The sequence below is a fragment of the Corvus cornix genome, chromosome 2, assembly GCF_000738735.6.
Source record: "Corvus cornix cornix isolate S_Up_H32 chromosome 2, ASM73873v5, whole genome shotgun sequence".
NCBI lineage: Eukaryota > Metazoa > Chordata > Aves > Passeriformes > Corvidae > Corvus > Corvus cornix.
In genome coordinates, this window is record NC_046333.1 from 91,111,988 (window position 1) to 91,139,487 (window position 27,500).

Sequence of the window (27,500 nt, forward strand, 5' to 3'; positions counted from 1 at the left end):
AACTGGAGGGTTTTTTTAGTTAGTATGTTCATTATCACAAGAAGGTGAGGATAACACTGTAGTGTTAAGAGCTGAGTGTATATGGAAGAGAGGCAGGAAATACACAAAACACTGGCTACTGATTGCTTGCATCTCAGGCTGCTTATGTTTTCTGGGAGTATGTGCCCCACACATGAGAATGAAAAGCTTTGAAATTCAACACCAGTAAGGCCCCTTGCCCTTCTTGGTATGGCTGGGAAGCAGTACAGAGGGCACCAATACATGATGGCAAGAAATCAACCTGATGTGATAAGAGGATGGGAAAACACTGACTGACAATGTTCTTCCCAGAATTCCCATTTGGAGCTGATACATTTGACGTAAATAGCGAGAGAGAAGCAAAGAACTTAGCAAAGCCCTTGGGTTTTCAGCAAGAAAGAGTATCAGACTTGCTAACCTCTCTGCTGGTTCTACCCATCAAGTGCAAACTTTCTCCTACATGCAAAAGAGCAGTAGCTAGGCACAGAGAAGGATGAAGGTGTGTTTCAGGGTCCAGTGAGGTAGCCAAAATCTGCTGCTGGCTCCAGTACCAGTGAGACACTGATGCAGCTGAGGCATATCCTGTAGATTGTCCAGAAGCCAGAGACACTGAGAAAAAGGCCTCATCAAGTTTCCCAATAGCACTTAAGGGGATCTACTGATTCTCAGAAGGAAAGAAATGCAGCAAGGCTGCTAGTTATTCAGCCATGGATTAGTTTGAAAATGTTTCCTCTTTCTGCTGACAGAATGCAAGAAAAGGGAACTAAAAAACACTATACCTTTTGAGGAGGAAGAGATTTATTCCATGTATTACCAGAGCTTGGAAAAGCCTAAAGCCTGAAGTACTTATTCAGTTTGAAGCAGTGTAGGGTAATGAACTGTATTATGTTCATTGGGCAACAAGGCAGGAGTGCTTGGTTGCTAGTACGATAACCCCATTCCTTAAAGTTATCCAGAAATTAACCATTTTATTTGCTGTTCTTCGGAATTTGGTGCAAGTCCTTGAGAGACCATTCAGGAAAGATGTCAGTAGGGAGAAGTGCTCTGATCTAGTAGCTGCTCCATTTATTCTTGATGCATCTGGTACAGTCAGCAGCTTGCAGGCTTTCACTTATACAAATTGCTAAAGAGTTATTATGTCTAATAAATCCCCTAACAAGCAAGGCTCTAAATATGGCTTTGTGAAAGTGGCAGCTGTAAAAAGTGTCCATCCACACACAACTGAGCAGAACTGAGGCTTTTTCTTTATTCACAAGCCATAGGATTAAAATGCATGTCCCTGTAGTTCACTGTGGCGCCCAAAGTAGCAGGTTTTCCCTGTGCCAATCAGATACTGAACCTGGGAGTAAAGCCTAAAGGCCATGGAATAGCCCCTGCCTATTAGGGAAAATAATAATAATAGGACCAATATTCACACAATTTACTTTTGCTGTTGGTGAGATTTTTTTTTTTTTTTGCAAAAGGCAAAAGTAAAGGAAGTGCAACCTTCACTGTGGGAACAGATCCTAGCAATAGTTTTCAAGGGAAAGTCATGGTCTCCAGGGTCTTATGTCAGCAGGGAGACTTCAAACCTGATGTTGCTTTCTCAAAACACTCATTTCCCTTTGTGGCTTACCACAGATGAATGGTGGTAAACAGGTGCATTCTGGAGGGGTTGGTCGCTCCCATCATTGCTGGAAAAGAAAAGCCATGAGGCTCCATATGGTGATGCAGTGGGGAGCATTGGTCAGTGTAAGGCTGTGACAGCCACCTTGGCAGAGAAATTCCTGATTGTGATAATGGGAGGGGTAAATTTAATGAAACAGCTACCATCAGTGTAGTCTAGATCAGAGCTCTTACACTTGGAAATGGATGGCTGCAGATTTTGTTATACTGAAACTCAATTTCCAGCTCCTCTTTCAAGGTTATTAGCCTTGGTGGTTGTTAAGGATGTTTTTGTGGTAAGTTCAAGTATATATACATTTCTGAAGTGGTACAGCCCCTTTCACAAAGTCTTACCGTCTCCAGAGGTGAAACAAAACAAAAGAGGGTTCCTTCTCTCACTCATCCTTTTATTGGTCTCTGCTAATGCAGCTGTACTATGGGTAATAAGCAATTTTCTGATGTTTATAAAACTCTCCTCTACTTTATTGAGTATCATCTAAATCAGATCTAAACACACATCCGTGCACTATAGTCATCTAAATTATTCATAAGCGTGCTAAATACAAACAACTCTCAAACTCTGCTGCTCTTTAATGACGTCCAAAAGTTGGCAAATGACCATGATAAGTATAACATTTTGAGGAAGTCTTCCACCATAACTGCTACAGAAGCCAGGAGTTTCAGAGTATGTTCAGAACACTTCTGTAGAGTATCGTACAACAAGCAAAGGGAGTAAATTGTCTTTAAGGAAGTTTTGTTCGTGTTTAAAAGCAGCTGTAACTGATTTGCTTCAAATAATATCTTAAAACTTTAGAGAATGAAATGCTCATCACCATGCATCCTTAGGACTGGAAATGATCATTATAACTGGAAATGAACCTGGACCAAACTGCATTTGAACTATGCAGTGAGTAACTCCTTAGTTAAAAGTAACATTACTTTGTGATGACTGAATCAAGAAGACATAATGTCAGGCTAGAAACTGTTTTCCATCCTATTTTTAAGGGGGGTTTAGAAAGTGAAAGTCAAATAGTACAGTTGAATTTTGTAAATTCTTTAATGCTGGAATGCCTGTTTTCCAGGACATTTATTCAACATTTCATGCATTTTAAGTGCTACCAGAGTAAAGCAGTGCTGTGATGAGATTGATTTTCTGTAAAATAGTACGCAGCGGAAGTTAAGGACCCTTGAGTACTTCTGGCAGAATTTCCCTTCACAATAGCAACTTTTACTTGTGAACCTAATTATAGTATCTTAGTATATGCTTCTTTTTAAGTACACCCTGTGTACATATGAAATGACTGTTGTCCTTTGTTTCTTCTCTTGGGTTTGTAGTTTTTTGAGTACACATCCCATAATGAAATACGTTACAACACACGACAACCAGAAGTCTGTGCTGCAGTCGATTCAGGGACTGACTACTTGACAATGTACTTGTGTCAAGAAAATGTCCACAGCATTCCTGAAAACCAGAAGTTTCTTTTCAGAAAGGTAAGTGTGCCTGCTTGGGTGTGGGTTTTTTTGGGAGTGGGTGGAAGGAGAATTGTTGAAGTTTTTAAATTTTTATCTTACTGCATACACACCATGCAGGCCACAACACTGGCACAAGTCTCTGGGAGAAATAGGGTATCTTGGCTTTTAATATCTGAGCACAGAAACAGGGTAGCAGGCAAAGAGTATTCCACTCATAAAGAACAGGAAGATGAGAGGAAGGAAAGCACCCCTGTTAACATCGCGGAGGCAGGGAACCTTCTCTCTTGCATGTCACCCCTACTGTCTTTTCCTGAGACTGAAGTGCCTCAATATAACCCTTCCCTAAACAGTTCATATGGTTGGACTACTTTTGCTCTCTTTTCATTGATTTATTTCCCAGTATTTATATTACCATATATCCCCAATACTTCACACACCACCATTACTTTAGGCTCTTTCCTGCTTTTAAACAGCTGTCTCTACATAATATTAGAAAAAACTTGTGTTTAGTAGTTTTGAATCTCTAAAGAAGCACCTGGATGCCTGAGAGAAAATAAGCTGTATGAAGAATTATGACCTTGTTCAGGTTCTGGAGTGTTGTTATTTGGCTAAGGGAAAAGGTCACATAATATATCAAAATGGTATATTTACATAATGTGTGTGCATAATGCATCTAAACTCTACAGACTCCATGGCTGACAATTTCATGCTTGAATACTACCACCAGTGACAGGTAGCAGGGTAAACTCTAGAAAAATTAGAGGAAAATTACTGTCTGTTTTCTAAATCTAGTCCAGACTGAAGCTCATAGTGATATTACTAAATAAAAATGTTTAAAAGGCTGACTTTATAAATGATGCTTCATTTCTAATGCTGACTTTTAACAAAATTGCTCAAGATCATATACATTAATCTCTAAGATTACATATGTTGGAGGATCTTCAGTCACTTCAAGAAGTAATTGAGAAAACTGAAATTTTCAAATAGAGAAAATGAAAAAATTGAAAGAACTTAATGGAATGCATCTGCTTCCAGTGTATTCCTAACCATTATAATAATTTTATCATCTGAAACTTTAGGAATTACTTTAAATGTTCTTTCTTGTGATCACTTTGTGCCTGTGTGTGATTTGAACACACTGCTCTGCTCCAATTCCTCTTCTGCTGCTGCGCTAAATCAAAACCAGCGGTCCCCACCTTTCAAGGCGAGTGAAGGGTGAGATGCCAGCACCACATTTCTCTTGCTTTGTGCATGGCAGCGTCAGACAGCTGTCCTTATGGATGGAGCATAATCAAAGATTTGAGCAGCCTTCCCAGCAGCCTGGCAAGAATTAAGTTCTTGCTGGCACTGAGTCAAAAATGAGTGAGATGGATACTGATTAATCCACTCAGAATTTTGAATTATCATGACAGAACCAGGAAAGTCATTCAGCAGCTGAGTCTGTCAGCAAGCCTGTGAGCCAGCACACAGTGCTGGGCATCAGGAGCTGTGGCTCAGGATGCAATTAAGTGCAGCATTCCTGATGATGGAAGGAGCAGACTTCCACAGGAGTCAGGGCTATGCTCAGAAACAAGGCATTGGTGTTTTGCTTTCAAAGCTGCTAGAGGCTTTGGGAATGTCTGCATATGGGAGTGCCACCCAGGCCAAAGGGACAGCCTCAGAGCAGGGCAGTCCTCCATGGCTGGCTACACTGCCCTTTGCAGCTCACTGTCCTAGCTGACAGTGCTCCTGGATTGGAATGAAAGACTTGAACTAGAGGTCACTGTGAGAAAAGGGTCTGAAGTCTCAAAATGTGTTTTTTAGGGAATTTGACTGTGGAGGCCTGTCAGACCTTACACCTCTGAGGTAGCTATACTGCCCTTCAGCAAAGCAAGTGAACTCCACACGCATCTGCAGGCAAGGGGCATGGTTAGATATTTTTACTTTTTCCACCAGAAATATACCCTATGAAGAGACAGGAAAATTTCTGGCTAGAAATATGTCCAATATTTACACTTAATGAACAATATTTAACTTCTACGTACAAGATGTGCAATAAATTGATAAATTTGGGTAATTCTTGTGCTTGGCTTTGATCTTTTCAGCCATGTTCTGGTCCAGTAACAAAAGGCAATGAAAGTGAATGAAGTTAGCACATCCTTTACAGGCTGAGATGTCACTTCATGAGTCACTCTAGAGCAATGTTTATGTACATTTACATAAGTTTAAAAGCAGGACCTTTTGATAAAGTTTCAGAGATCCTCAAATTAGACTTCACTTTTAGGCTTTGCACTACCCCATTGGAAGGATATGTATGATATTTATTTGTTGCAAATGTCTTCTGTTCCTTTAAAACACAGTGATATGTCTGCAGTTTTTGAGACCTGAAAAGCAAGCTTTATTTCTGTCTTTTGTAGGACGGTACCCTGTTTCACCCACAAACCCAGAAGTGCTTACAAGCCGAGGCAAATGCTTACAATGGGAACCCAGCACCATTGTTACGACGTTGTACCAACTCGGACTACCAAAAATGGTTCTTCAAAGAAAGAAGTTGATCCAGATGTTGTCTAGGATATAGCTGAATACAAAAAAATATGCTCTTTCTAGTCAGCAGTTAGTCTGCTGAAAGCAGTTAGTGTTTTGAAAGTCTCGTAAGTGATATATTTTTGTATGGAAAGAACTGTAATTAGTTTACAAGCCTTGGATCTCATTTCCTGGAGCTTTAGAAGGCACTAAGTATTGAGAGCTTCATAAAGTGCTGCAGAATCTTCTCCTTTTCTCTTTGTTTGGCAGCTACATAACTGCTTCTGAAGTGTCTTAGGTTCTTTTCACAGGTGACAATGTATTTTTTTAATCTACTGTGTGGAAATAAGGCAGTCAAAATAATTGCACTAATGTTAATCTGCCAATAACTTAAAATGTCTATTTTTCTACCAAAACATTCTGCAGCTGGGTCTTTTAACAGATAGTAGTTAATAATTATTCTCATCTTTTAAATACCAAGAAGGTAAATGTAGGCCATATTCTGCCCTAAGTGACTACCACAAAGCCCTCACTGAAGACAGTGTGGATTTACACATGAAAGCAGAGTATGTCTGCACGTTTTTGCACAAATAACAATCTAGATGCATACAGATTGCACATGCTTGACAATACTATACCTTCAATGTTCTGACAATTTTAGATGTTCGTGGCACTTGACAAGTTTCTAATCATGCTTAAGATTGGTTTGGGAGTAAAATGGGGATTTTCTCATCTTTCTTAAAGGCAGAAGGCAACAATATTTAAAGGTGATGCTTTGGGAAAAGCTATTTAGATTCATATGGGCCCAGATATGTGGCTGTGTCCTGGAATGCACAACCAACTTTAACATTATGTGGATTTTCAATATGCATAAAACTTTCAAGAAAAGACTTACCAATAATTCTTTTGAAAAAATTTCAAAATTACAGTTAGAGAAAATGAATCTTAAAATTTAAGTGTTTAAATGATTCATGTAAAAATGATTGTATTTTAAAAATGGTTTGGCAACTGATTTCTTTGAAATGCAGCTAATATTAATACAAAAAGGATTGTCTTTTGAGTATAACTTGCATTTTATCTGGGAACTCCTTTTAGATGAGTTGACCCTGCATATGGTCCTGTTGAAAACATGGGGTCTAATCTGCACCCATACAGGATGGTTTGTGCCCTGGTGTGTGGGATCTGCCTCGCCCCATCAGACAAGTTGTGTGTGTATAGCAATGTATCTGGCCAGTGACCATCATTAGAAGGGTTTCAGCTCATAAAAAGAGTTTCTTTTTCTGTCAGATGAAGGAATGCTTATGTGTAGAAGGATGAAAATTTCAACCTTTTTCCTCTCAGAAGTCTTGGCATCTGTTTTGATTAGTTTGGTATGTTTTGTTATTTGCTTTTGTTCGTGTTTTCTGTAAAAAATGTACAGCCTTTTCTTTGAATCCCCATAAGCTCATGCCATTTTGGCATACCTATTTATATGATTGGGGTGTGGGGGGAGGGTTCTGTCTATAGGAGATACATGTATAGGTTCTTCCAAGGTCTTTCTAACCCATGTAGATAGAATGTTTTTGTGAGCACCTTTAAAGTTTTGTCTCTGTGGGCCGGACTGATGAAACTGATGTTAGAATTAATAAAATATTTTGTGATTCAGTAGAGTAGGAAATGTCTTATCAACTATTTCTTCTTTTTCCTATGGTCAGTGGTTTTCATTCAATCATTTTGCTGATCTCTTAGGCCCAGATCCCTGCAGCACTTGGGAGAACACAGCTTTATTTTATGGTGTCTCAGGTTCTGTTTCCTGAACTCAGTAATGCTTCTGTTCACCTGGTAGCAGCAGTGGTTTACACTTTGTGGAGCCACAAATCAAAAGTGGGTGGCTGAATGAGAGAACAGCAAGGATTTTCTATTAATTTTTGCTTTTCCTTCTTGGCTGCTGATTGAACAATGTTAGTAAGCTGATAAAAGCCCAGCTACTAGAATCATGGCCAAAGCTCTCATTGACCTCCATTCTCAGTGAGGTTTGAGTTTTGGTATTTCAAGATTTCATCATCAGATGGTGGTATACAAGTGAAACTTAGTAACTGGAAATTATTTTCTATACATCTTTTCACTTTGCCCTTGTTTAGAGGAAAGTATTGATGTTTTTGGCTTCCTGCAGCTGAGATGCTTTCACATATGCCAGCAAACCAGCTAGCCTGGGTTGCATATTTGCTGCACAAACACACTTGAGTTCAAAAGCAAACACCGAGCATTAGCAATGCCACCAACTTGCTCCCTCTGTGTTGGCCTTTCAGTCCATCTACTCACCATTTTTTATTCCTTGATACCCTTTTCTTCTTTTCAACTCACTGGAGTTGTACTAATGTCTGGCTTCAGGTTTGGAGGGTGAAGGACTCCATCAAGCATCCAAGTACTAATGCGCATCTTCAGACTTCCTTTAACATCTCCAGGGTTCCTTTTGCAGGAGGTCAGAGCTACCTGCTGAGGAATGGACTGTGGACTTTGGACTTCTCCTGAGCAGAGATGGGGCTGGATGCCTCATAGAAATGGAAAAATGGCAGGATTTCAGTCACAAACCAGTGCTTATTTCTTAGTCTTTGTATTCCTGTATTTATTTATTTATTTTACAAAGACATCTAGACTACAGTCAGGTGCCTAATTATCATATTTATTTGAAATCATCAGGTAATGATTTTGACTTTTTTTCATTTTTCACTCACCATTTTCCTTTCATTTAAAAATTGTGGGTCTTCAACATGGGCTAGAACTTACTGGATTTTCACTTCAACAGAAGACAGTACATGAACCTTCCCCTAAGAAATAAACCACTAAAACCTCTGTATAAATGGCCTCGACTGAACCATTATATTGGGGGATTGTTAGAGCTTGCACAAACACCTGGGAACAACAGTCATCATTGTACATGCATCAGTCAACATGAATTGGAAGTAGTATTTCTTGCTGGCTCTGCTGAACAGAGACTCAAAACTGTGTTCCATTTTTGTTATATTTATAGGAAGTGCTAAGATGCACTGCAAGGGGAAATTCATGTTGGTTCCTAACACCAGGACTGATGAGATTGTGCTCCTATTTCCTATTTATGAAAACATGGGCACTTACACAGTGATAGTGCTTGGTTGATGATTTAAAATCTGATGGTCTTTTAACTTCATTTGTCTCTCTTAAAGCCTTTAGATTTAGAGATTAACTTGAAGTTAGTTGAGCTTTGTCCTGATACCCTGATATAAAGACGTAGCAATCAAGATGTCCAGAGAGACTGTAGGGTTAGGATCATGCACTTGTGTGTATATGGTTACAACTGTGCAGGTTTTTTGGCAGTATTTGAGAATGCTGTATACTCTTGTAACAAATATGGAACTTTGTGCTAGCAAGTTAGCTGAGGTAGGTGGGAAAGCCCTTGGGAGGGAGGGAAAAGAAGGATAGCAGAGCTCCCCCCTGCTCTGTTGAGGCACAACAGCAATAGCTGGGTTCAAATTACAGCATTGCAGTATCCTTAAACTTCTCATTTACAGAGGAAATACATTATGCATGTATATGCAGTACTAAAATTACTATGCCTAGATTAACAGTTTTCAATATTTTTTTTAATCCATTACTCACTGATATTTTTATGAATAGACAAAGTCTAATTAGACCGGTCCCAGTCAGCACTTACAGGAATTGCATGCCTCCAGGGCTTGCAAAGCTGGTTGGAGACAAAAACAGGGCAGGACCTTCTCAGTGACCTCTCTAAACTCCAAAAGTAGTAAGAAGATGAATATACAGGGATATACATACAGGAAGTGAGTTGCTGGCTTAAGGGGTTGCATGATGTATTTTGTATAGCATTAAACCCTCTCCAAGAGTGGGAGAGGACTTGCAGCAGATGCAATTTATTTGTTGGTGTTAAGGGAAAAATCAGTTTTCTGGGTTTCTTGACTTTATCCGTGGTCTGAAGATACTTAACTTGCAACTGAAGAAAAAGTGGTCAAGGGAGTCATACCAGTACAGATGCTTAACTGTGAAATTAATTAATTAGGTACTCTGTAATGAGCAAATATATAAAGAACAAAATTGTTAACTGTGCATACATTGTGAGAAGACTTAGTGATAACTGAGAAATTGAAAGTGATCAGCGGTACAGAAATATGGTTGAAGGATTCACATGATTGAAACACTGAAATGACTGGGTAACATGCCAGGAAGAAAGCAACATTTGATTTTTGAGTTAAGAGGACAGGTTTTACAATTCTTGTGAACTGATATTTTAGCCAACAAGGAATATGCAGATGCAGAGGGTGTCTGATGTAGACCACCAAATGAAAATATAAAGCCTTTTTGCCTAACAGATAAAGGATGTATGCTGCTTCAGAGGATTTCATCCTGGGGAATGAAATTTACCAATTTGACGGTAGCAAAACATTCTGGGGATTTCTAAGGGAAAAAAAAAAAAAGGCAGCTGGGCAAGTGGCTGTGTCTGACACAATCTTTAATAAGCAGTTTGGTGCAACTCTCCTTTAGGCCTCTTTTTATTTAAAATGAGCTGTTACCTGGGCATGTTATGCATAAACACAGCATAGTACCTAAGAAAGAAGAAAATTCTCCGTGCTGAGAATTGGAAAGAAGCAGGCTTTACAAAACATAACTGTAGCATTCAATCATGCTGAAAACGTATATGGACAACATGAAACTTTCTATCAGATTGCAAATTAAATACTTAGGTGCCAGAAATAATGATTTTTGTGAAATCAAAAGTTGGCCTCAGTGTGTCTATTACACTATGATTTTCAATTACATTATTTTCTTGCAGTACATTAATTCCCTCTTTTGGGGGGTGGAGGGTGTTTGGGTTTTGTTTGTTTGTTTTTGTTGGGTTTTTTGTTGTTTTTTACAAAAGATGGGGAAACTGTCTTTTTCATGCCTCACTGATACACAGGAAGAATTCTGAGAGGCTTACTTTAACCAATCCACATTGTTCAGTATAAGGCCTTATTTGCATCCCCATAACAAATCCCTAGACCGAAAAATAAAAATTATTTTCTTAGTGTGGGTTGTTTTCTTTTTTTTTTTTTTTGTTGGTTGGTTGTTTTTATAGAACTTGAATGTTAAGTTTTGTGGTGTTTCCCAAATACTTATTAATCTGTCTTCACAGTATTACCATGAAGGAAGAGCACCCTGTTTTACTGACAGGGAATGCAGCAACAAACAGATTAAGGTCAGAAGTACCACATTGTTAAATACTGTAGTTTGAGGTGCAGCTTTGCTTGGTTTAAATGATATCCAGCCATACTCCAGACCTCTGCAGCTCCTAGATGCATTTCTTTGCCCTATCTCTCCAGCACTGGCCTTCCCTGTGCCCTGCAGGGACACCAGTGTCAGCTGCTCTTTGCCTCCCACACGAGGGCAAGCCTTGAACTTTACACTGAGTGGAACTGTCCAATAACTCCTTCCAACCTGTGCTGGGAAAAGCAAGGACATGCATTTCAATGTTCAGCTAACAAAGGGATATTTGCTGCTGCAGCAGTAGTAAAGAAGGATGTCAAGCAGTTGCTAATAATATTCAAGATACTAATTCTGTTGTAACACACAACCTGGCCTCAAGCTTTCTTTCAGAAAGACTGAGTTCTCAAAAACGTGAAATTGCTTCCCAAAAAAACCCCAAATCTTGGAAAGCTGATGATGGTCTAGAGATGATGTGAGTGTGTGTGTTAATAAACTGCCAATATTGTAAAATGATCACAAAGTGATCCAAGTAGCTGTAGTCCTGGTAGCCAAGTACTGGTGAAAATCACAGAATGATACAGTATACGAGCAATGCAGAACAATTTTCTGTGAAATGAATTTTGACAGACAAACTTGCAGATCGAGTTGAGAATGGCAAAGCATCATTTAGCATATGACATTCTGGTTAAAAATAGCATTACACGAAATCAATATGGCACCTATTCCTGTTGGCATCCTAGGAATGTTCTTGGTGTTATGATAATCAATTTTCTGGAAGAAAATGAGTTGCTGGAAAGTTTGCAGGTGACAAACTGCTGGACAAGTCACTTGTACAAAAGAAGCTCATGGTTTGATTTATTCTAGTGAGAGATCGAGTGCACAGGAGTAAGGAGGTAAGTGATGCTTTTAGGCAGTATGGATTCAAAACAGGGTGTAGATGATTTCATAAAGAGACATCCCCACAAGGGCAACACACTGATCTGTCTGTAGGGATTAGGTTTCCCGACCTGCCCAGCCTATGGAACTGGCTGGTACTGAGGGAGGTGCTGAGGTTGCAGCGGATGGCCCAGGGCTGGCAGGTCACAGGGTCAGAAGGGCCACTTCGGCATCATGTGGAAAAAGGAGAGGTGCATTGGAAGTGCCTCCAGCAATGATTCTTGAGGTGAGGGAAAGCTGGCCTTATTTTTTTACAGAAGCAAAATGTGATTAATCTTAGCCCCTGTCTGTGGGAGAAGATCACTGATACTACTACTGATATTACATCCCCTTAAGCTAATTAAGGTACAATGAGAACTAGTGGTTGGAAGGTGGAATAAGACAAATTGATACTGAATATGAAATTCACCTTTTAGCAAACTAATTAATGATTGAAATGATTTATCAAGAGATGTGATGGACTGGTCATTACTGATGCCTTAAAGTCAGCACTGCTGGATGTCATTCTGAGCGAAAGGCTGTAAAGCAACAAGTGTTATGAAATTACTGTTGAGGGCTTTTAACCCAAGGTCAGATCTTACAAACTTGGAATGTATTAATCCATGAAAATTCTTTCCAATTTATTGCAGATGTGCTGCCATTGCTGTGTAATATAAATTAGATGAATTAGGTTGATCTTCAAAGGTTCGCTTGGAGTGACCTCAGGAAATTTATGAATATGCATAGAAAGTGGGGTGCCTAAGGCAGGGTTAAGAAAAGTTTTGCATTTTGCCTGTACCACCTCCTGTGCGGGATCTACCTGAGATGAAACAGATCAGTGAACTGCTGCTCTGGGGCTCTGCAGATCACAGATGTGGGTGGGCAGTGTGAACGTGTTCCCTGGGGTGGGAGTATAGCCTGGGAGCAACGTAGAAAGCCATGGGCTGTCCATGGGATACGCTCCACAGCCACTGAGACCTGGAGACAGCTACCTGGGAGAACAGACGTGGAAAGGGCTCGTTTCCCACAGGCTATTCGCAGGGTTGCGACAGCCCTCGGGGAAGCTCAGAGTCCTGCCGCAGCCTTAATTTTTTTTTTTTTTTTTTTTTGGTAACCCGAGCGGCGTCAGGCTGCCGAAAAACCGCCAAATCTGCTGGAAAAAGAAACCAGTTTAAAAAAAAAAAGCAACCCACGACTTCTCCTCCAGCGAAACGCCCCGCTCCTGCGTGCCGCAGAGCTGCCGTGGCCCGGGCTGGCTGCGCGTGTGCGTGTGCGGGGTGCCGAGCCCGAGTGGGAGCGTGTTTGCGTGCCGCGTGTGCGCGGGGGAGGGCGGGGAGAGTGCGCGGAGCCCGCCCGCGCCGGGCAGCGCTGCCAGCGGGGTCTCTGTGCGTGTGCCAGCCGGGTCGCGCGTGGGGACAGTGCGCGGGCCGCGGCTGCCGCCGGCCTCCCCTGCCCGCCGATGGGCAGCGGCCACAGCCCGCACCTCCCCGCGCCCACCCGCGCCCGCCCTGGCCGCTCCACCTGGAGAAGGTGCCCGACCCACAGCCAGCGAACGCTGATGCCGTGAAGGGGGAGCTCGGCCCGGCCCCCGCCGCCGCACACTTTGCTCTGCCCCCGGCCGCGCAATCCTGCCCGGCGGCTTGCCCGACCCGGAGGACGGGCGCAGGCGGCACCTCCCGCCCGCGGCGGGGGCTGCCCCGGCTCCCGCGGAATGCGGCACTAGCACCCCCGCCCCGGCTCGGCACCGCTCCCCTCCTCCGCCTCCCCGGCTCTAGGGGGGGGCTTTTTTCCTCTTCGGCGTTTTCTGCCGGAGCATCCTTTTTTTTTTTCTTTTCACCCTTTTGGAGGAGGAGGAGGAGGAGGAAGGAGGGAGGTGTTCAATGAGGGCTGCTCGGCTCCCCCCCCCGCGCCTGAGAGGTGCTGTCCCTCCCTGAGCGGAGAAGGGGGAGAGCTGCTGGGGAGGCAGAGGCAGGTCCCGCTCCCTTGCTGTGCCGCCGGGGAGAGCGGAGGAGGGTGGTGGGGAGCGTGTCTGTGTGTGCGTGGTGGTGGTGGTTATTTATTTATTTATTGCTCCTGGTGGTTGCAGCTGGCAGACCTGGGAAGGAGTAGGCGCCATTGCCAGAAGGATTATTGCCAGGGGAGGGGAGGGGGGGGAAGAGAGAGGAGACCCCGAGGCTCCCGAGGAGCGGAGACAGGCAGATCTTTTCCTCCCGCCTTGGCTTCTGCCGCCGGGGGATGCGCCCCGCACTGAGAGGGGCTCGGCTCCCTTCCGCCTCTCTGCCGGTTCCCCCACCCTCAGTCTCCTCCTCCTCCCCCCCCATCCAGCAGCATGCATCCCTCTCCGCGGAGACCGGCCGCTGCCACCTCCAACCCTGCCATGCTACTGCTGCTCCTGTTCCTGGGCTGGGCGCCGCCGGGCTGGGGCTGGCCGCGGGGCAGCTCCCGGGGGGCGGCCGGGTTGCCCCCCAACGCCACCACGCCGATCTCCATCATGGGCTTGATGCCGCTCAGCCAGTCCGAGGAGGACCAGAAGAGCAGGATCGGCCGGGGAGTGCTGCCCGCCGTGCAGCTGGCCATGGATCAGATCCGCAACGAGTCCCTGCTCAACCCCTATTTCCTGGACCTGCGGCTCTACGACACGGAGGTAGGGACCGCCGCGGGCCCCGCGCCTCCGGGCGCAGGGGGAGGCGCCGCCGCCCAGTCCCGGGGCGCTGCGGGTACAGGGGCGCAAGGGCAGCGCGACGCCCGGGCCGGGGCTGCGGCTGCCGCGGGGCCGTGCGCGCCGCCTCCGAACCGCCTTGCCCGCCCGGCCCGCAGGCTGCCGGCAGATGTGCAGGGACCGGCGGCGGAGGGGGAGGACGTGGAGCCGGCGGGCCGTATCCTGCCCGCCCGGCATTATCAGGAGCGGCTCCCCCGGCAGCGGGGGCTCGCCCCGCAGCCCCAGGAGTACCCTGCCCGGGAGTACCCTGCAGCGCGGGGTGGGCCCGGACGGGTGCCCAGGCGGCGCGGGTGCTTGGCGGTGGCGGTGGCTGGGATCCGCTGCCCTTGGCACGCACGTACACCGGTGGGAGGAAGGCTGCCTCGCCCAGCGAAGCCACGGCCGCATCCCTGTGCCAGCCGCCACCCGCTCAGCAACAGATGCACGCCGGGCGCTCCGCTCCCCCGCTCCGCCAACGGGCTCACGCTGCCAGCCCGTCTTATCCCATGCGGCGACGGGACGCGAAGGGCAGCCGTAGCTTGAGAAGGAGGCGGGGGAGGCTCTCGCAGGGTTCCGCTGAGTCTCCCCCGTCCCTGCCCTCCGGCGGGAGCGGCTGAGCCCTCGCCCGGGGGTGCGTGGCGGCGGCGGCGGGGCGCGGAGGCGCTCGCTCCTCGGGAAGAACTAAATTTGCAGTCCCGGTCCGCGCAGAGCGCCTCCAGCGCGGCGGGATGCCTGCTCCCGTTGCGGAGCGCTGCGAGCGGCCGGCCGTCAGGGCTGGGACAGGGGGGAGCCCGGCTGCGCCAGAAAACACGTTCCCTTTACCTGGGAGAGAGAGGCAGGGAGCGAGGCGAGGGCTTTGTCGAGTTGGTTGCCACTATCACCCGCCCACAACTGCCTTTGGTTTTTGTCACAACTTCAGTACCTGTGTGTTAGCGGAGGGTACGCGCGGGTCCGGTACCGGGGCTCCCCTGAAGATGGCAGTCGCTTCTTGTGTAATGCTGGCGGCCGGGGCTCGCTTCCAAGACAGCCCCCGGTGAAGCAAGTGACTGCTGAAAACCTTCCCAGCTGTAATTTAAGGAAGCCCCTGTCTGCTCCCCTTCGGTTCTCAGGGTCCGCGGGGAACAAGCTGAGAGCAGCAGTGACAGGCTGTACTGCTTCGTGATAGTGTTTCCGTCCCTAAAATGACTACCAAAACCTCTCCTCCCAGGGTGGCTGCTTTTAATTGACGTAAATTTGTCATAGTATTTTTTTTTAGATATCTCTGAGCAGAAATGCATGGAGGGCAGTACTGCTGAAGATGTCACTTAGGAAGGAGCACGCTGCCGTCCTGTCGTGTTTAGTGAACGAGACTAGATACTGACAGGGAATACAGGCAATATCAGCCTAGAGTAGCTGCTTGTTTCCTTAAAAAGATGTATCTCAGGGAACTCTGCAATGGTAATGAAAAGAATTATGGGGGATTTTCTGAATGGCATTACCTGTCTCATAAAGTGAGACATCTGTTAGGAAAAATCACAGTTCTCCTAGTCCTGTTTTCATTACATTATTCTATATTAGTTCTTCCCTTGGATTGAATTATTACAAAAATAACATATGCATAGGAATTAGAGAAGCCTTGGCAGGATCTTCCTTCATACAGTAACATCTTAATCAATAATGTGCTGCACTTTATTGCAGTCAAAATACTGTGAAGTTCTTAATAGAGATTTTGGGTTCTGAACTAGGTCGTTATCATTAAAATATTCAGGAAAAAATACCGTGTTTGTTGTGGAATGAGTATCAGTTTCTTAAAAATTGTATTTTTACTGTTTTGTACTCCAGGGACATAAGAAATCAGGGTCGTGTTGCTAGCTTGCTGTGTTGCTTTGAATGCTTTTAAGCAATTAATAAATGGATGGTTATGGAATGGTAAGTCAGGCGAACGTATATGTTTGGAGTGCAGTTGGATCATTATTGTGTGCTTAATAGTGACAAGTAAATAAGTTGGTGTCCATGAAGAGTGCTAGACTGGCTGCACCCAAACAGAATAGACCAATGTCTGGAATAGCCATTAAGTACCTAATGGCAGCACAAACTTTTTCACTCGGTTCAGACATTACCTTTTTCCTTCAGTGCACTTACGGTAAGCAGGAGGGTAGCTGGCTCATCATGCCCACTTGATTCTCAGCCTATTTTCTGAGGCCGCCAATAAATAGATATGCCTGAAGGGCCTGGATCCTTATCATTGCATAATCAGGGACCAGCGAGTAGTTCTCCCTCTCAGGGCTTCACAGGTGGTGCTTGTGACATTGTTGGCTCTTGAAAGAGAGAATGTAGAGCCTTGAACACATGGGATTTTTCAATAGCTTGAAAAATAATTGCAGTATATTTATAATACTTAGGAAATGTATGGCAGTGATTTACTAACTCATGTATTCTCCCTTGTGTCTCTCCATAATCCCCCGTTGTTGCAGTCTGATCTTTGTATTGCAATTTTCCATAATGCTTTAACTAAATGCTTGTGAAAAACAATAATGAAAATAAACAGACTAGATTTTTTTTATTTTTTATTTTGCATTCAGGTAGTTTTCTGTCAAGTTTGAACTGAATATTCTAGCTTGTTTGATAGTCCTGGTGTGTATAAGGAAGAATTATAATGTCTTTACTTTCTGACCAACCATCTGAAGATCTGCAGTGTGCCTTCTAAGGTCAACTGCTGTTTGTCAGCACTTGAACTCATTAACATTTGAGTACATGAGCAGCAGCTCTAGTGTTTTTCAAAGCATTTAAATTGAATTAAGCACTTAAGTACAATGTTTAGTTTGTGTCTCAGTTGAGATTGTGTGAATTACATCTTTGTTATGAAATATGACCACAGGTTACATCATGTACAAAAATGCAGAGGCTTCTGTTTTGGGTATTTTTGATCTTTAAATGTGCTTGAAATGTGATCCTGATCTAGCCTGGTAAAATATTTTGCTACTTCTTGGGCATGCCTTCATCTATTTGGGCATTCCTATGTAGGCTCAGTCAATGAAACAAAGCTCAAAGGTAGGCATTTGCAGAACTCTGGTCTAAGTGGCTTTACTTTTTGCTGTTCATTTCAATGAGAGTGGGAGTCTCTCTCTAGATGAGGCTCCTGGGCAAAATTTCATAACCGTGTTATTTTAGAAACTCAAGAATTTATAAAGTGATCATCTCTAAAGAGTCTCATCCAAACCCCATTGAAATTAATGGCAGTAATGCACTGATTCCAGCGGCCCTTGGACCATGTCCTAGAAGTTAAGGGTACTTCATAGTTTATGGCTTCAGATCAATAACCATGATACAATAATTCTTTTTTTTCCATCCCTGTGATTGTAGCTTTAGTTGGTTGAAAAAGCAAAGAAATATTTTGCAAAATAATGAAAGAAAAAACTCTACGTATGCTAGAAATTGCTCAAGCTGCACATAAATCAGGAAAGATGATTTCAGCTTAAGTACCCTGACACACATCTGTTGGAGGAAAAAACCAGAATAACCCTAAAATAAAGGAATTGATCATTCTAGTAGACACTATTATCAATTTCAACAGTAATTGATTTGCATCAGGCAAAAACTGACCATATAGTAGCTGGAGGAATAGGCATCTTGGAAGAAGGCAAGGGAAGTTAATGGAAGTTGGATATCTGTGCTTCTACATCTGGACATCTTCCCTCAAATATGCACTGGATTTTCTGATTTCTTGTAGGAGCAGTGCTGCAAGTGGTGTACAGACAGTATGAATTTGTTTTGAATCTAAACATGGGTAGCCAAGAAACATGTAAAGACAAGAAGTTTTTGAAGATCAATGTGAGTCTTGACAAGCTAAAAAAAAAATCTTCCTGAAGTAAATGGGTAAATTACCACAAAGAGGAAAGAATATTTGTACTGGGGGGGTGAGATTATTTAATTTTCTCTAACTACAACAAATACCTTGTGGTAATCATGATATAATCTCATCTTTGTGTAATAATACACTCTAATACCTTTAAACAGCGGGTTGGCACAGAGGAGTGAGCTCTGGAAAATTCACAGGACTCCACAAAATCTGAAGGAAAACATGAGCTTATTGACATGATACATATTTGCCTTTTTCTATTCTTTAAGTAGAAAGTGCCTTTCCTAATTTATCTGACAAGAAATTACAGTATAGGCATAGTATGTGTAGACTTTATTTTCTTCTTCTTTTTTACTAAAAAAGTGCATGTGTTTTCAGTAAAACTCTCAAAGCTTAAGAAAGGCTGTGCACCCGTCTGAGTCATTCTTACCAGCTATTCTAACTTTTAAGGGACCCTGAGCCCCCAAATAAAGACGCCTCTTCCAGAAAGTCCAGTCATGAGTGCTGTCAACAAAATCCACTCATGTCTTGTTCCTGCAAGTGGAAATAAGAGAACTATTCACTTTTGCTAAGTATGGGGAACACATTATGGAAACAGGAGGGCAGGTTTGTGTCAGTGGTACAGAATAAGGTGTCTGTCCACTGGAGTTCAGTGCTCAATAACACATGGTGGTCCTCAGAGAGGGACAAAGAGCTACTGGTTGCTGTCTGAAAAACTCCACCATAACTGTAACAGGACTGAGCAAGGGCACCCCCCACCCCCGAAAGAAGTGCATGTGATGTGTTGGTTTGGCCCTCTGTCTCAGGAGGCATAGATCCAAGTCCCTCTAACAGTGCCTGGAATTGCAAGAGGAAGTATAGTGTACCAAAGTCAAGTAGGGTCTCTGGGGGTGAGCCCTGTCATGCTTGTGAGTGCTCTGAGCACTAAATTGTCTGGAGCCTTATTTTGATTTCAGGAGTGCTCGCAGTGGGACAGGTAAGGTGGTGTTGTGGTCATCTGAGGGTAACAGCTGAATACACAGGAGATGTGAGGGTCTGAAAGAGAGTCAGGCTTACAGCAGACAGAGGTGGTAGACTTTTGTTCTTGTATCGTCAGGTGAGCATGTGTCTGGCATATGTTGAGGTGGCTGGATAATTTCTTATCTTCAAATATTACCGAGTTCTTTCGCTGTCTGATATTTGCAGAGAGTGAGACATTAAAATGCACTACGCTACGTGTATGGTGACGATGGCTGTCTGCTCTGCTGGTGACACTCTGCTTGGAAGGGACGTACTTCTTTAAATAGTCAGTGTCTCCTCTGACTTTTGCGTAACATGACTCCGTTTACGACATTACCTCCTTTTGCTTTAGAGTTTTGTAAACTTGGAGGGAATAATCTAAAAGTTAAGTGTTTATGTTAATTCTATGCTGGCTTCTCCGCTGATGTTAAGATGTGGGTGGGGAGAGGAGAGAAATCATGTATTCACTGCACCCACTCCTCTGGGTGCGGATCCCAGACCTGCAGAATGTATATCCTCTAAATATCTCTGCAAAGAGACTAAAGCCAATTTCTGGCATATGTCTTGCAATTTCTTGTATAACTTATCCTATGCATACTGCAAAACACAGTTATAGAATCTTTTGATTCAAATGCCAAACACACTCCATCAGCATGGAAAAACCATTTTTTTTTAATAAATCTCGGAAGAAGTACCCATTTGCATTTGAAGAAAGAGGGGAAGGCCCTATCCTCTGATGTGGTTATCAAACAGAGTTAATTACTCAAGTTTGTGGAAAAGATGGGGTGTAATATCCTGGTGATAACTGTGAAGAAAATATTTGCAAGAGGAAAATGGAGAGGAAGGAGCTAGATGAGAGAGATTTAATGATGGCATGCACAAAGAAAGTTGTTGATTCACTATTTCTATTGTTTTAATTAAATACATGTAACTGTTTGGAATGACATCATAAATAGCACTGAATATCAAGGCTACAAAACACCATCTTGCATTAATAATCTGAGTATGATGATACATGTGCATCTCAAGCTTTGTTCTCTGCTTTCAATTTCATTGCTTTATGGATGTTCCCATGACATAAGGCAGAAGAACAATGCCTTTGAGCAAACTGCAGAACCTGGAAACCAAACAGGTCTTTCATGAAAACTCAAGTGGAGACCTTTGTTATTACAGGAAAGGAGATACTTTTCCTTAGGAAGGAGATACTTTTCCTTAGGAAGCATGCAGAAGTCTGGCTCAAGGAGTCAAGTGGTAGAAATTAACAGAGGAAAACCCCCCATGATTCATTTCAGCTCAGGTAATTTTTGGGGTAGCTGGGGTTAGCAAAGATGTGTACTGAGATCAGTGAGCACAGTTATGACTCAGTCCTGTGGAGATGTCTGTTAATACATAGCAGCCCCAGATATCCCAGGAAGCCTGTTTCAGACTCTGGGATTCCAAACTGAGATGGTACAGTGCAAATACATCTCATTTTTTCAAATTTATTTTTATGCTAGGAATCTTGGAACTAAATCAGTGACAGAGCCTCAAACTTTTCAGGAGCCAGATGCACTGTTCTCTGATTTGTGGGTCTAGCTGAGCTAGAAATGAGATTTGCAGTACTTTTGTGGTTCTTGGGCTCCAGCATTAATGGACCAGTAGCCTGACTCCTGAAGCAACCTCATTCAGCTACACCATTGCTCTGACTCAAAGAAGGCAGTGTCCCTAAGAACAGGTGGAATACGTTTTCAGTCACCCTGTGTCTCCCCTTGCCATGCCACTGACACTTAAGGGATGCCTTCTTTGCTAAGCAGGGATTTCTCTACTTGCAAATGCTTTTGCTGTGGGTAAGATCTGCTGGATTTGGGGATTGCTTGGTACTGCCTGCTGAAATGGGACATACTGGGTGGCAAACACCTTTTTTTATTTCTTTTTTACCCTCTTGTGATGGAATAGCCATGAAATCTCATTGCTAAGTCAGTGATTGATGCCCAATTTCTGTGCCATTAATTTTTCATTATCATCAGCCTTTATTTCTGACAATTTTATCCATAGTATTTTTCAAACAAGTTTTATCAAATGTGAATAAGAAAGCTAACAAATTAAAGACAGATATCCACCTTCTGTCTGAAAACTGTACTCACAAAGAATGAAGAATATGGGGGCTAATTCATCAGGGTTGTCCAAGCTGTTGTTACTGAGGCTTCTGAGAGATGAAGGCCCAGATAACAGACTAGCTGCTGTAAAGTGAACATCACAAGTTTGAGCAATAGGATTAGAAAACTTAGGTTTCCTACTATGGCCATGGTGCTTACCTTAAATAATTAATGAGTTCTAAGATCAGAGGACCATTAGGATTATCCACATCTTACAATACAGACCGTGTGTTTCACCTGGGATTTCTGCCCTCTCTGCTGCAAACTAGAATATGTACTTCAGTAAACCTCTTGTCTTAATGTTCCCCCTTATCCCTAGACAACTTTTCTCTGTGATTTGCTTGAAACCCCTTTAAAGGTCCATTGCTATTTCCAGCTTAAATGCTACTGACCCTGCAGCTGCTGATGCCATGAGAGAAGCAGCTCCCATTTTTTTTACATACACTGCTCTCTCTGCCATGCCTTCCCAGCTCCAGGCTTGGGACATCACCAGCAAGAGAGAGGGGTCAAGGCTTTCTGACTTTTATGGCTGTCTAGGGGATCCTTCCCTTGTATGAGGAACTCTGATGGATTTGATCCTGATGGAATCAAAGACTTCTTTGCTTTGGCAGATTGTCACAGACTTCATGTGGAAACCTTGTATGCTTGCTTCTTTGCAAGCTGGGTCTGCCAGACTCATGTGCTCTGTTGCTGAGTAGATGGTTCTGCAGAACCTTTTTTGAATTCTTGGCTGAACTGATTTTCTTCTTTACACCTACCTTTTTTTTGACCTATTTTGCCACAATCCCCATCAGAGGAACTTATACTCTCTGTCTGATTAAGTTATTTCCAGAATCTCATTTATTTTATTTATTAAATAATCACCACCACATATCTCTAAAAGAACCTACTCTTTGAATCTTTTATGTCATTAAAGTAGTTATGTATTCTAATTTGCCATTTACCTTGGGTAGGCCTCAGTTTCTGCTGCAGCTTCGTTGAACTACAGAATTATGTGAAGAATCATGTGCACAATAGGTGTCTAAGTAACCATTTTACGTCCAAAACCTCCAGAGACAAAGAGTAAGAGGCCCCTTTTGGGATGCTAATTAACTTCCTTTCCACTGTTTACTGCTCCTGTTTTCACAGGGAATTAAGTGTTTTTCTAGCAAGGAATAAATCTCTTTCTTTACTATTTTTACTCTATATGAAGGGGCAGTTTTTGACACACTAACACTTAGTGTGGTACAAAATACAACACATAACATTTTTCAAGCATTGTCATTCAGATACACCTTCGTGAGTATCTTATCAGCAACATGTAGGTATATTTTAGTATACACATGGCATAAAAATATTAAGCTCTGTGTTTTTGTGGGGTCTTCCATATAATTTTAAAGTTCTGTAAAAGCACCTTCGGTTTTGCTTTCCATTCTCCCCTGTGAATTTGGCAAGCCCGAAGTATTAATAATTTACAGGAGGTTGACCAAGAGAGAAAGCCAACTTTCTCTTTTTTTTTCCCCATTCACTTTCTCTCTTTCTAAACATTACAAGCAGGACCAAATTCCATGTTGTTGCTGAGAGTCTAATCTGGAGGGATGTGCTAGTGGCAGCAAGACTGTGCAATGTAGCAAAATAAATTAAGTTGCAATAGTTGCCTGTATATAAAGTGACAAAAAAAGTTTTGCATCTTTAAACTTTGCCAAGCTCCCCTCTTCTCCTCATTTTTTGCTGTCAAGCATGCTAATAATATCAGCTACACATCATTTTTTCTTTTTTTTTTTTTTTAAGAGTTTCTAGTTAGGTCCCTGAACTAAAGATTTGCTTTCCAAAAGCATGGAGTGATTTGCATTTTCTGTCAACAACAGTGGGAATTGCTGAATGCTCAGCACTTTAGAAAGCCAGCCCACCTATGAAAATGCAACGTGCTTCTATGAGGAGGAGACCTAGAATTGCCACTTTTAATTAAGAACAAAGGCACTCATCATTACTTGCTTTAAATTTTCAAATTGCCTGGTGGAATAAAATGCTGATTTCACTCAGCCTTTGGGACAGAGATCTTTTCAGGATCCATGGCAGTATTAAATATCTTTTAAAATTAGATTATTACATCTCAAGGATCTTGTAGTTGAGAAATATGCAAGGTACGGATATTTTTAAAAACCAATCAATTAAAAAATAGTAAATTTTTTAATTAACACATATTTGGAAGCGGTGTGTTTGACCTTGGCAAAAATAACAGTTTGTATGAAGTAAACAAGAGGAGTGGCATGGTGGGAGTACTGTGTCCCTAGGGCCTTGTTACCCAAGGCAGGTCTATATGGCTGGCACAATTATGTCATGGGTGGGTATCAGGAGGTGTTATCTCAATGTCAGCAGAAGCCCTTACTGTAATTACAGCAGCAAACATCTTTTTTAACAGATTGAGCAAAAGTTATTTCATGAAAAGGGGATAGTTTACTGAAGGGTAGAAAGTGTGTTTTCCTTAACCACTCAAAAGTTTGGTATTATTAGAAATAATTTTTTCATCCACTATAGAGCAAGTTACCAATTAAGCCACCTCTGAACATTAAACTTGATAGACTGAATTGCTGCTTTTGTGTTGGTTTTTTTTTTTTTCTCAGCTTTTTATGTGTTCTTGTGTCTTTCTTTTCAATCTTTCGCAGTTTGTCATCTTCATTCTCAAAGTGTTGCCACTAGAATTTGATCTATTACTTCAGGAATAATCTCACCATTGCTGTATATACTTGTAATTTTATCTCTTTTCTTCAAGCCTCCTGTTCAGAATGGAGGAAATTAATTTGATCTTTGTGCTGCACTGCTAGGAAAGAGGAAAAGGAGGCAGAGAGGAGATTTTCAGGCTACACATGAGGAGTGAGACACTAGGGTTTGAGGCAAAAATAAATTTTCATTTGCTTTCTCAAAATGAATCTCTCTAACTACAAGCAAATCTAGTCAGACTTGGTAGTGGTGCCTTTGGTCTTAAAATCAAGTCAAACATGGTTAGAAGGGAAAAAGGGATTTTACCTTGGTATCTATTTGAAGGATCCTTAGGTGCACTACATCCAGGTCGAATGCACCTCAATGCCCACCACAATGCACACCACAGTGCACACCCCCAAAAGATCTGGTATAACATTCTAGGTTTTACTAATTAGCATATCTATCAAAAATTCCCCAATGAGAGGCTCGAGTGAGCCCCCCTCCCCAAGGAGCCTTCCCCTGATGGTTCTATCTTGGTTTACAGAATGTGTTCTGGAGAGGACCTTGGGGTCTGGGGCACACTGATCCCTACCTACGAAGCTTCTAAAATGTTTAGTCTCCCAGCTTGACAAACAAGTCCAAGAATGTAGGCAAAAGCACTAAGGGTACAGAAGTTGTAAAGAGGTATAAAAGGGATTTAAAAGAAAAGGCAAAAATTCATCATGACATCAGTAGGACAGGTGGACATAGATAGCCTGGTCACTTGGATGGTGTTATGGGACGTAAATAATTTTAGCTGAATAGCAGCTGCTTAAAAAGCTGGGACATGTTACAGCAGATAGTAGTGTCTTGATAGTGAAGCTGCTCTTGGCAATAGGTAGAGACTTGGTGTCAATGTCACAAGAGGAGTTGCCATCCACAGTAAATGTATTGGTTTCCAATACATTACCAAGGTTTCCTAGGATGTGAGAGTGCTCTGTACTCTAATTACACTGAGCAATTAAGCAACAAGAGCAGAGGCACATGGGACGAGAAAGGGTGAATGATAACCTGCTTTGAAAAAACTAACATGTGAAGCTGGGATTAGAACATCCTATAAATGTTAATGGGTGTTACTCAAGGGGGAGGAAGCTGTGTGTGGGAGGCGTGAGGTGACATATAGCTTAAATATATAGCCAGCCTTTAACACAGTTAATACAGTCTATAATCAACCTCTTACATGAACTAATAACTGTTTAAGTGATTTACAGTTCAGAAATACTGATCAGGGGATTGAGAACTGAATTTAAAATGCTATAAAACCAGAGGATAATGTGGCAAGGCGGACAACACCGAAAAGATCTCTCCTTTGGAAAGTATTGGCTATGGACGACACATTTATGCCAGGTGTTTGGGGTTTTTTCTATTTTTAATTTCTCAGGACTGTGCTTCTACGAGGGACCACAATTTCCTCCTACAGTTTCCCTCATTCAGAGAGGAATTATTACTCAGTTTGTGTGGAACTCACAAAGGAGATGCCAACAGTGAGTCATCTGGTCACCAGCTCTGTCCTAAGGCTTTCAGCTAAATCTTGCAAAAGCTACCTTAATGTACTGAACAACAATACCTTTGATAAAGCTCCCCAAAACAGTATGGAAGTGTTTAAAGTCAAATGGCCTTCTGACACTGAAAACAAATTTCAAAGTTAGTTCTATTTCAAATGCTTCACAATTGAGAAATGGATGTAAGATGCAGTGAGTTGATCTATCATCTTAAAATTTCATCATTGTTATGTTTTAGTAGTAAATTTTGAGGGTATTGGGCAAACTCACTTGAAAGACTACCTTCAAATGTGTGACAGGGGCTTAGTAATATGCTTTTGTACGTATTAAGACTCAGCAGATGCTATCCTGAAAACGAAGCTGATACCTGTATGATCAACCACGAGCGTGGCAAATACGGCTATTTTATTCATCAAAATGAAAACACACAGGCTTTTTTTGATGCAAGTTTTACAGGATTAATTAGCAATAAAAATACTATATAAGAAACAATTGTCTGGTTAGACAGTTAAATGTTTCTGTCAGAAAGCAGATTTTCAGGACACAAGCAACCGGAGGCTGCTCCTGTTCATAATCTTGTTTGCTCCTTTGCCAGGCATGGGTTAAATGCAGCAATGCTGAGGGCACACAGAAGTAGCACCAGAAGAGGACTAGTCTAGTTTGAAGCTGATCATGTATAGAATAAGGGGATGCTCCCTTAAATGTGTGTCCATCCATATGGTGCTGAAACTGATTTCATAGCCTCTGATAGGCCATTGCCCTCTCATGAATTTAAAGACACTGGCTGAGCAACAGGGGTTCAGTGAGGTGTGGTGGCAGATCTGTGTCTTTTTGAACACTGAAGGGGATATTGGATAGTCAAACCACATTTTTTCTGTTATCTACCTGTAAGCCAAAGCTATGACTCAATGGAGCCCCATGTACCCACTTAGCTGGTAGGAAGATTTAGGCATAGGAGGAGCAGTTCAGAGCACCTCAGCTGCTCAGGTTTGGCAGCATGAATGCCTGCTTTCCTCTCCTCTCCATTAGTGTAGTCAATGCTGAAATAATGCTGGTAAGGAAGGCTGGCCCAAGGACTATTCACCAACAAAATCCTGTTTAAGCCTCTAAGAAAGGTATTAAATGGGATTTAAGCAACATCTTGGCCTATACTGGCCCTCTGCTCAGGGAAGAATTTAATCTCAAGTTTAAAAAAAAAATTAAAAATATGTTTTCAGTAATCACATTATAGAATCATAAGACTTAGGAATGGAAAATACCTATTAAGTCATTGTGTTAAATTGTTGCTATGCAGACTGTGCTATGAGAGTGTGCTTCCTACTCAGTATTGTGCCCGGACAATGTGTTAAATTTCTCAGTCTAGGAAATGTCCATAATAAATTTTGACCTTCCTGCATTTGATTTGTCCATAGCCTTGCACAGGAAGAAAACCAGTATCTCCTTCCCCACACGAAGGGCTCCACGCATCCTTGCTGCTTTCTGACTATGGGCAATGGTGATGAAGGAAAGCAAGGGCTATGCAAGGTTTTTTCACTACCCTAAGCAAGGGTATTTCTTTTTCACTCTGTGTTTGTGTATAAGAATGCATTGGGCTCTTTTCTTGTCTATCCAGTTGCACAGGTATCTTGGCAGAAGGGTCACTGTAGACAGATAGTGATGAATTGAGTGTATCTCCTGCTTAGAGCTGTTTGCTGGGCTCAAGGTAGACATTATTTGCTTATTTATTCATTATTATTTTGCTCTTTTTACTTTATTTTTCTATTTACTTCCATGCCCTCATGTCATGCAACATATAGATTGTAATTATAAATTAGAATGTTTATAACTCGAATTTATTT

At 42.5% G+C, this 27,500-nt stretch overlaps 2 protein-coding genes across 2 annotated transcripts in view; both read left to right on the top strand.

The window, feature by feature from the left end:
• GALNT12 (polypeptide N-acetylgalactosaminyltransferase 12) overlaps positions 1-7,286 on the top strand; it is a 46,395-nt gene extending 39,109 nt beyond the window's left edge. The window contains exons 9-10 of the mRNA XM_010394003.3: positions 2,998-3,153; positions 5,532-7,286. Coding sequence (XP_010392305.2) covers positions 2,998-3,153; positions 5,532-5,669 — 294 coding nt within the window. The 3' untranslated portion in view covers positions 5,670-7,286. The remainder of the gene's footprint in view (positions 1-2,997; positions 3,154-5,531) is intronic.
• A 6,404-nt stretch (positions 7,287-13,690) lies between these two features.
• Positions 13,691-27,500, top strand: part of GABBR2 (gamma-aminobutyric acid type B receptor subunit 2) — a 469,148-nt gene continuing 455,338 nt past the window's right edge. The window contains exon 1 of the mRNA XM_039548719.1: positions 13,691-14,413. Within this exon, the coding sequence (XP_039404653.1) occupies positions 14,099-14,413 (315 nt within the window). The 5' untranslated portion in view covers positions 13,691-14,098. The remainder of the gene's footprint in view (positions 14,414-27,500) is intronic.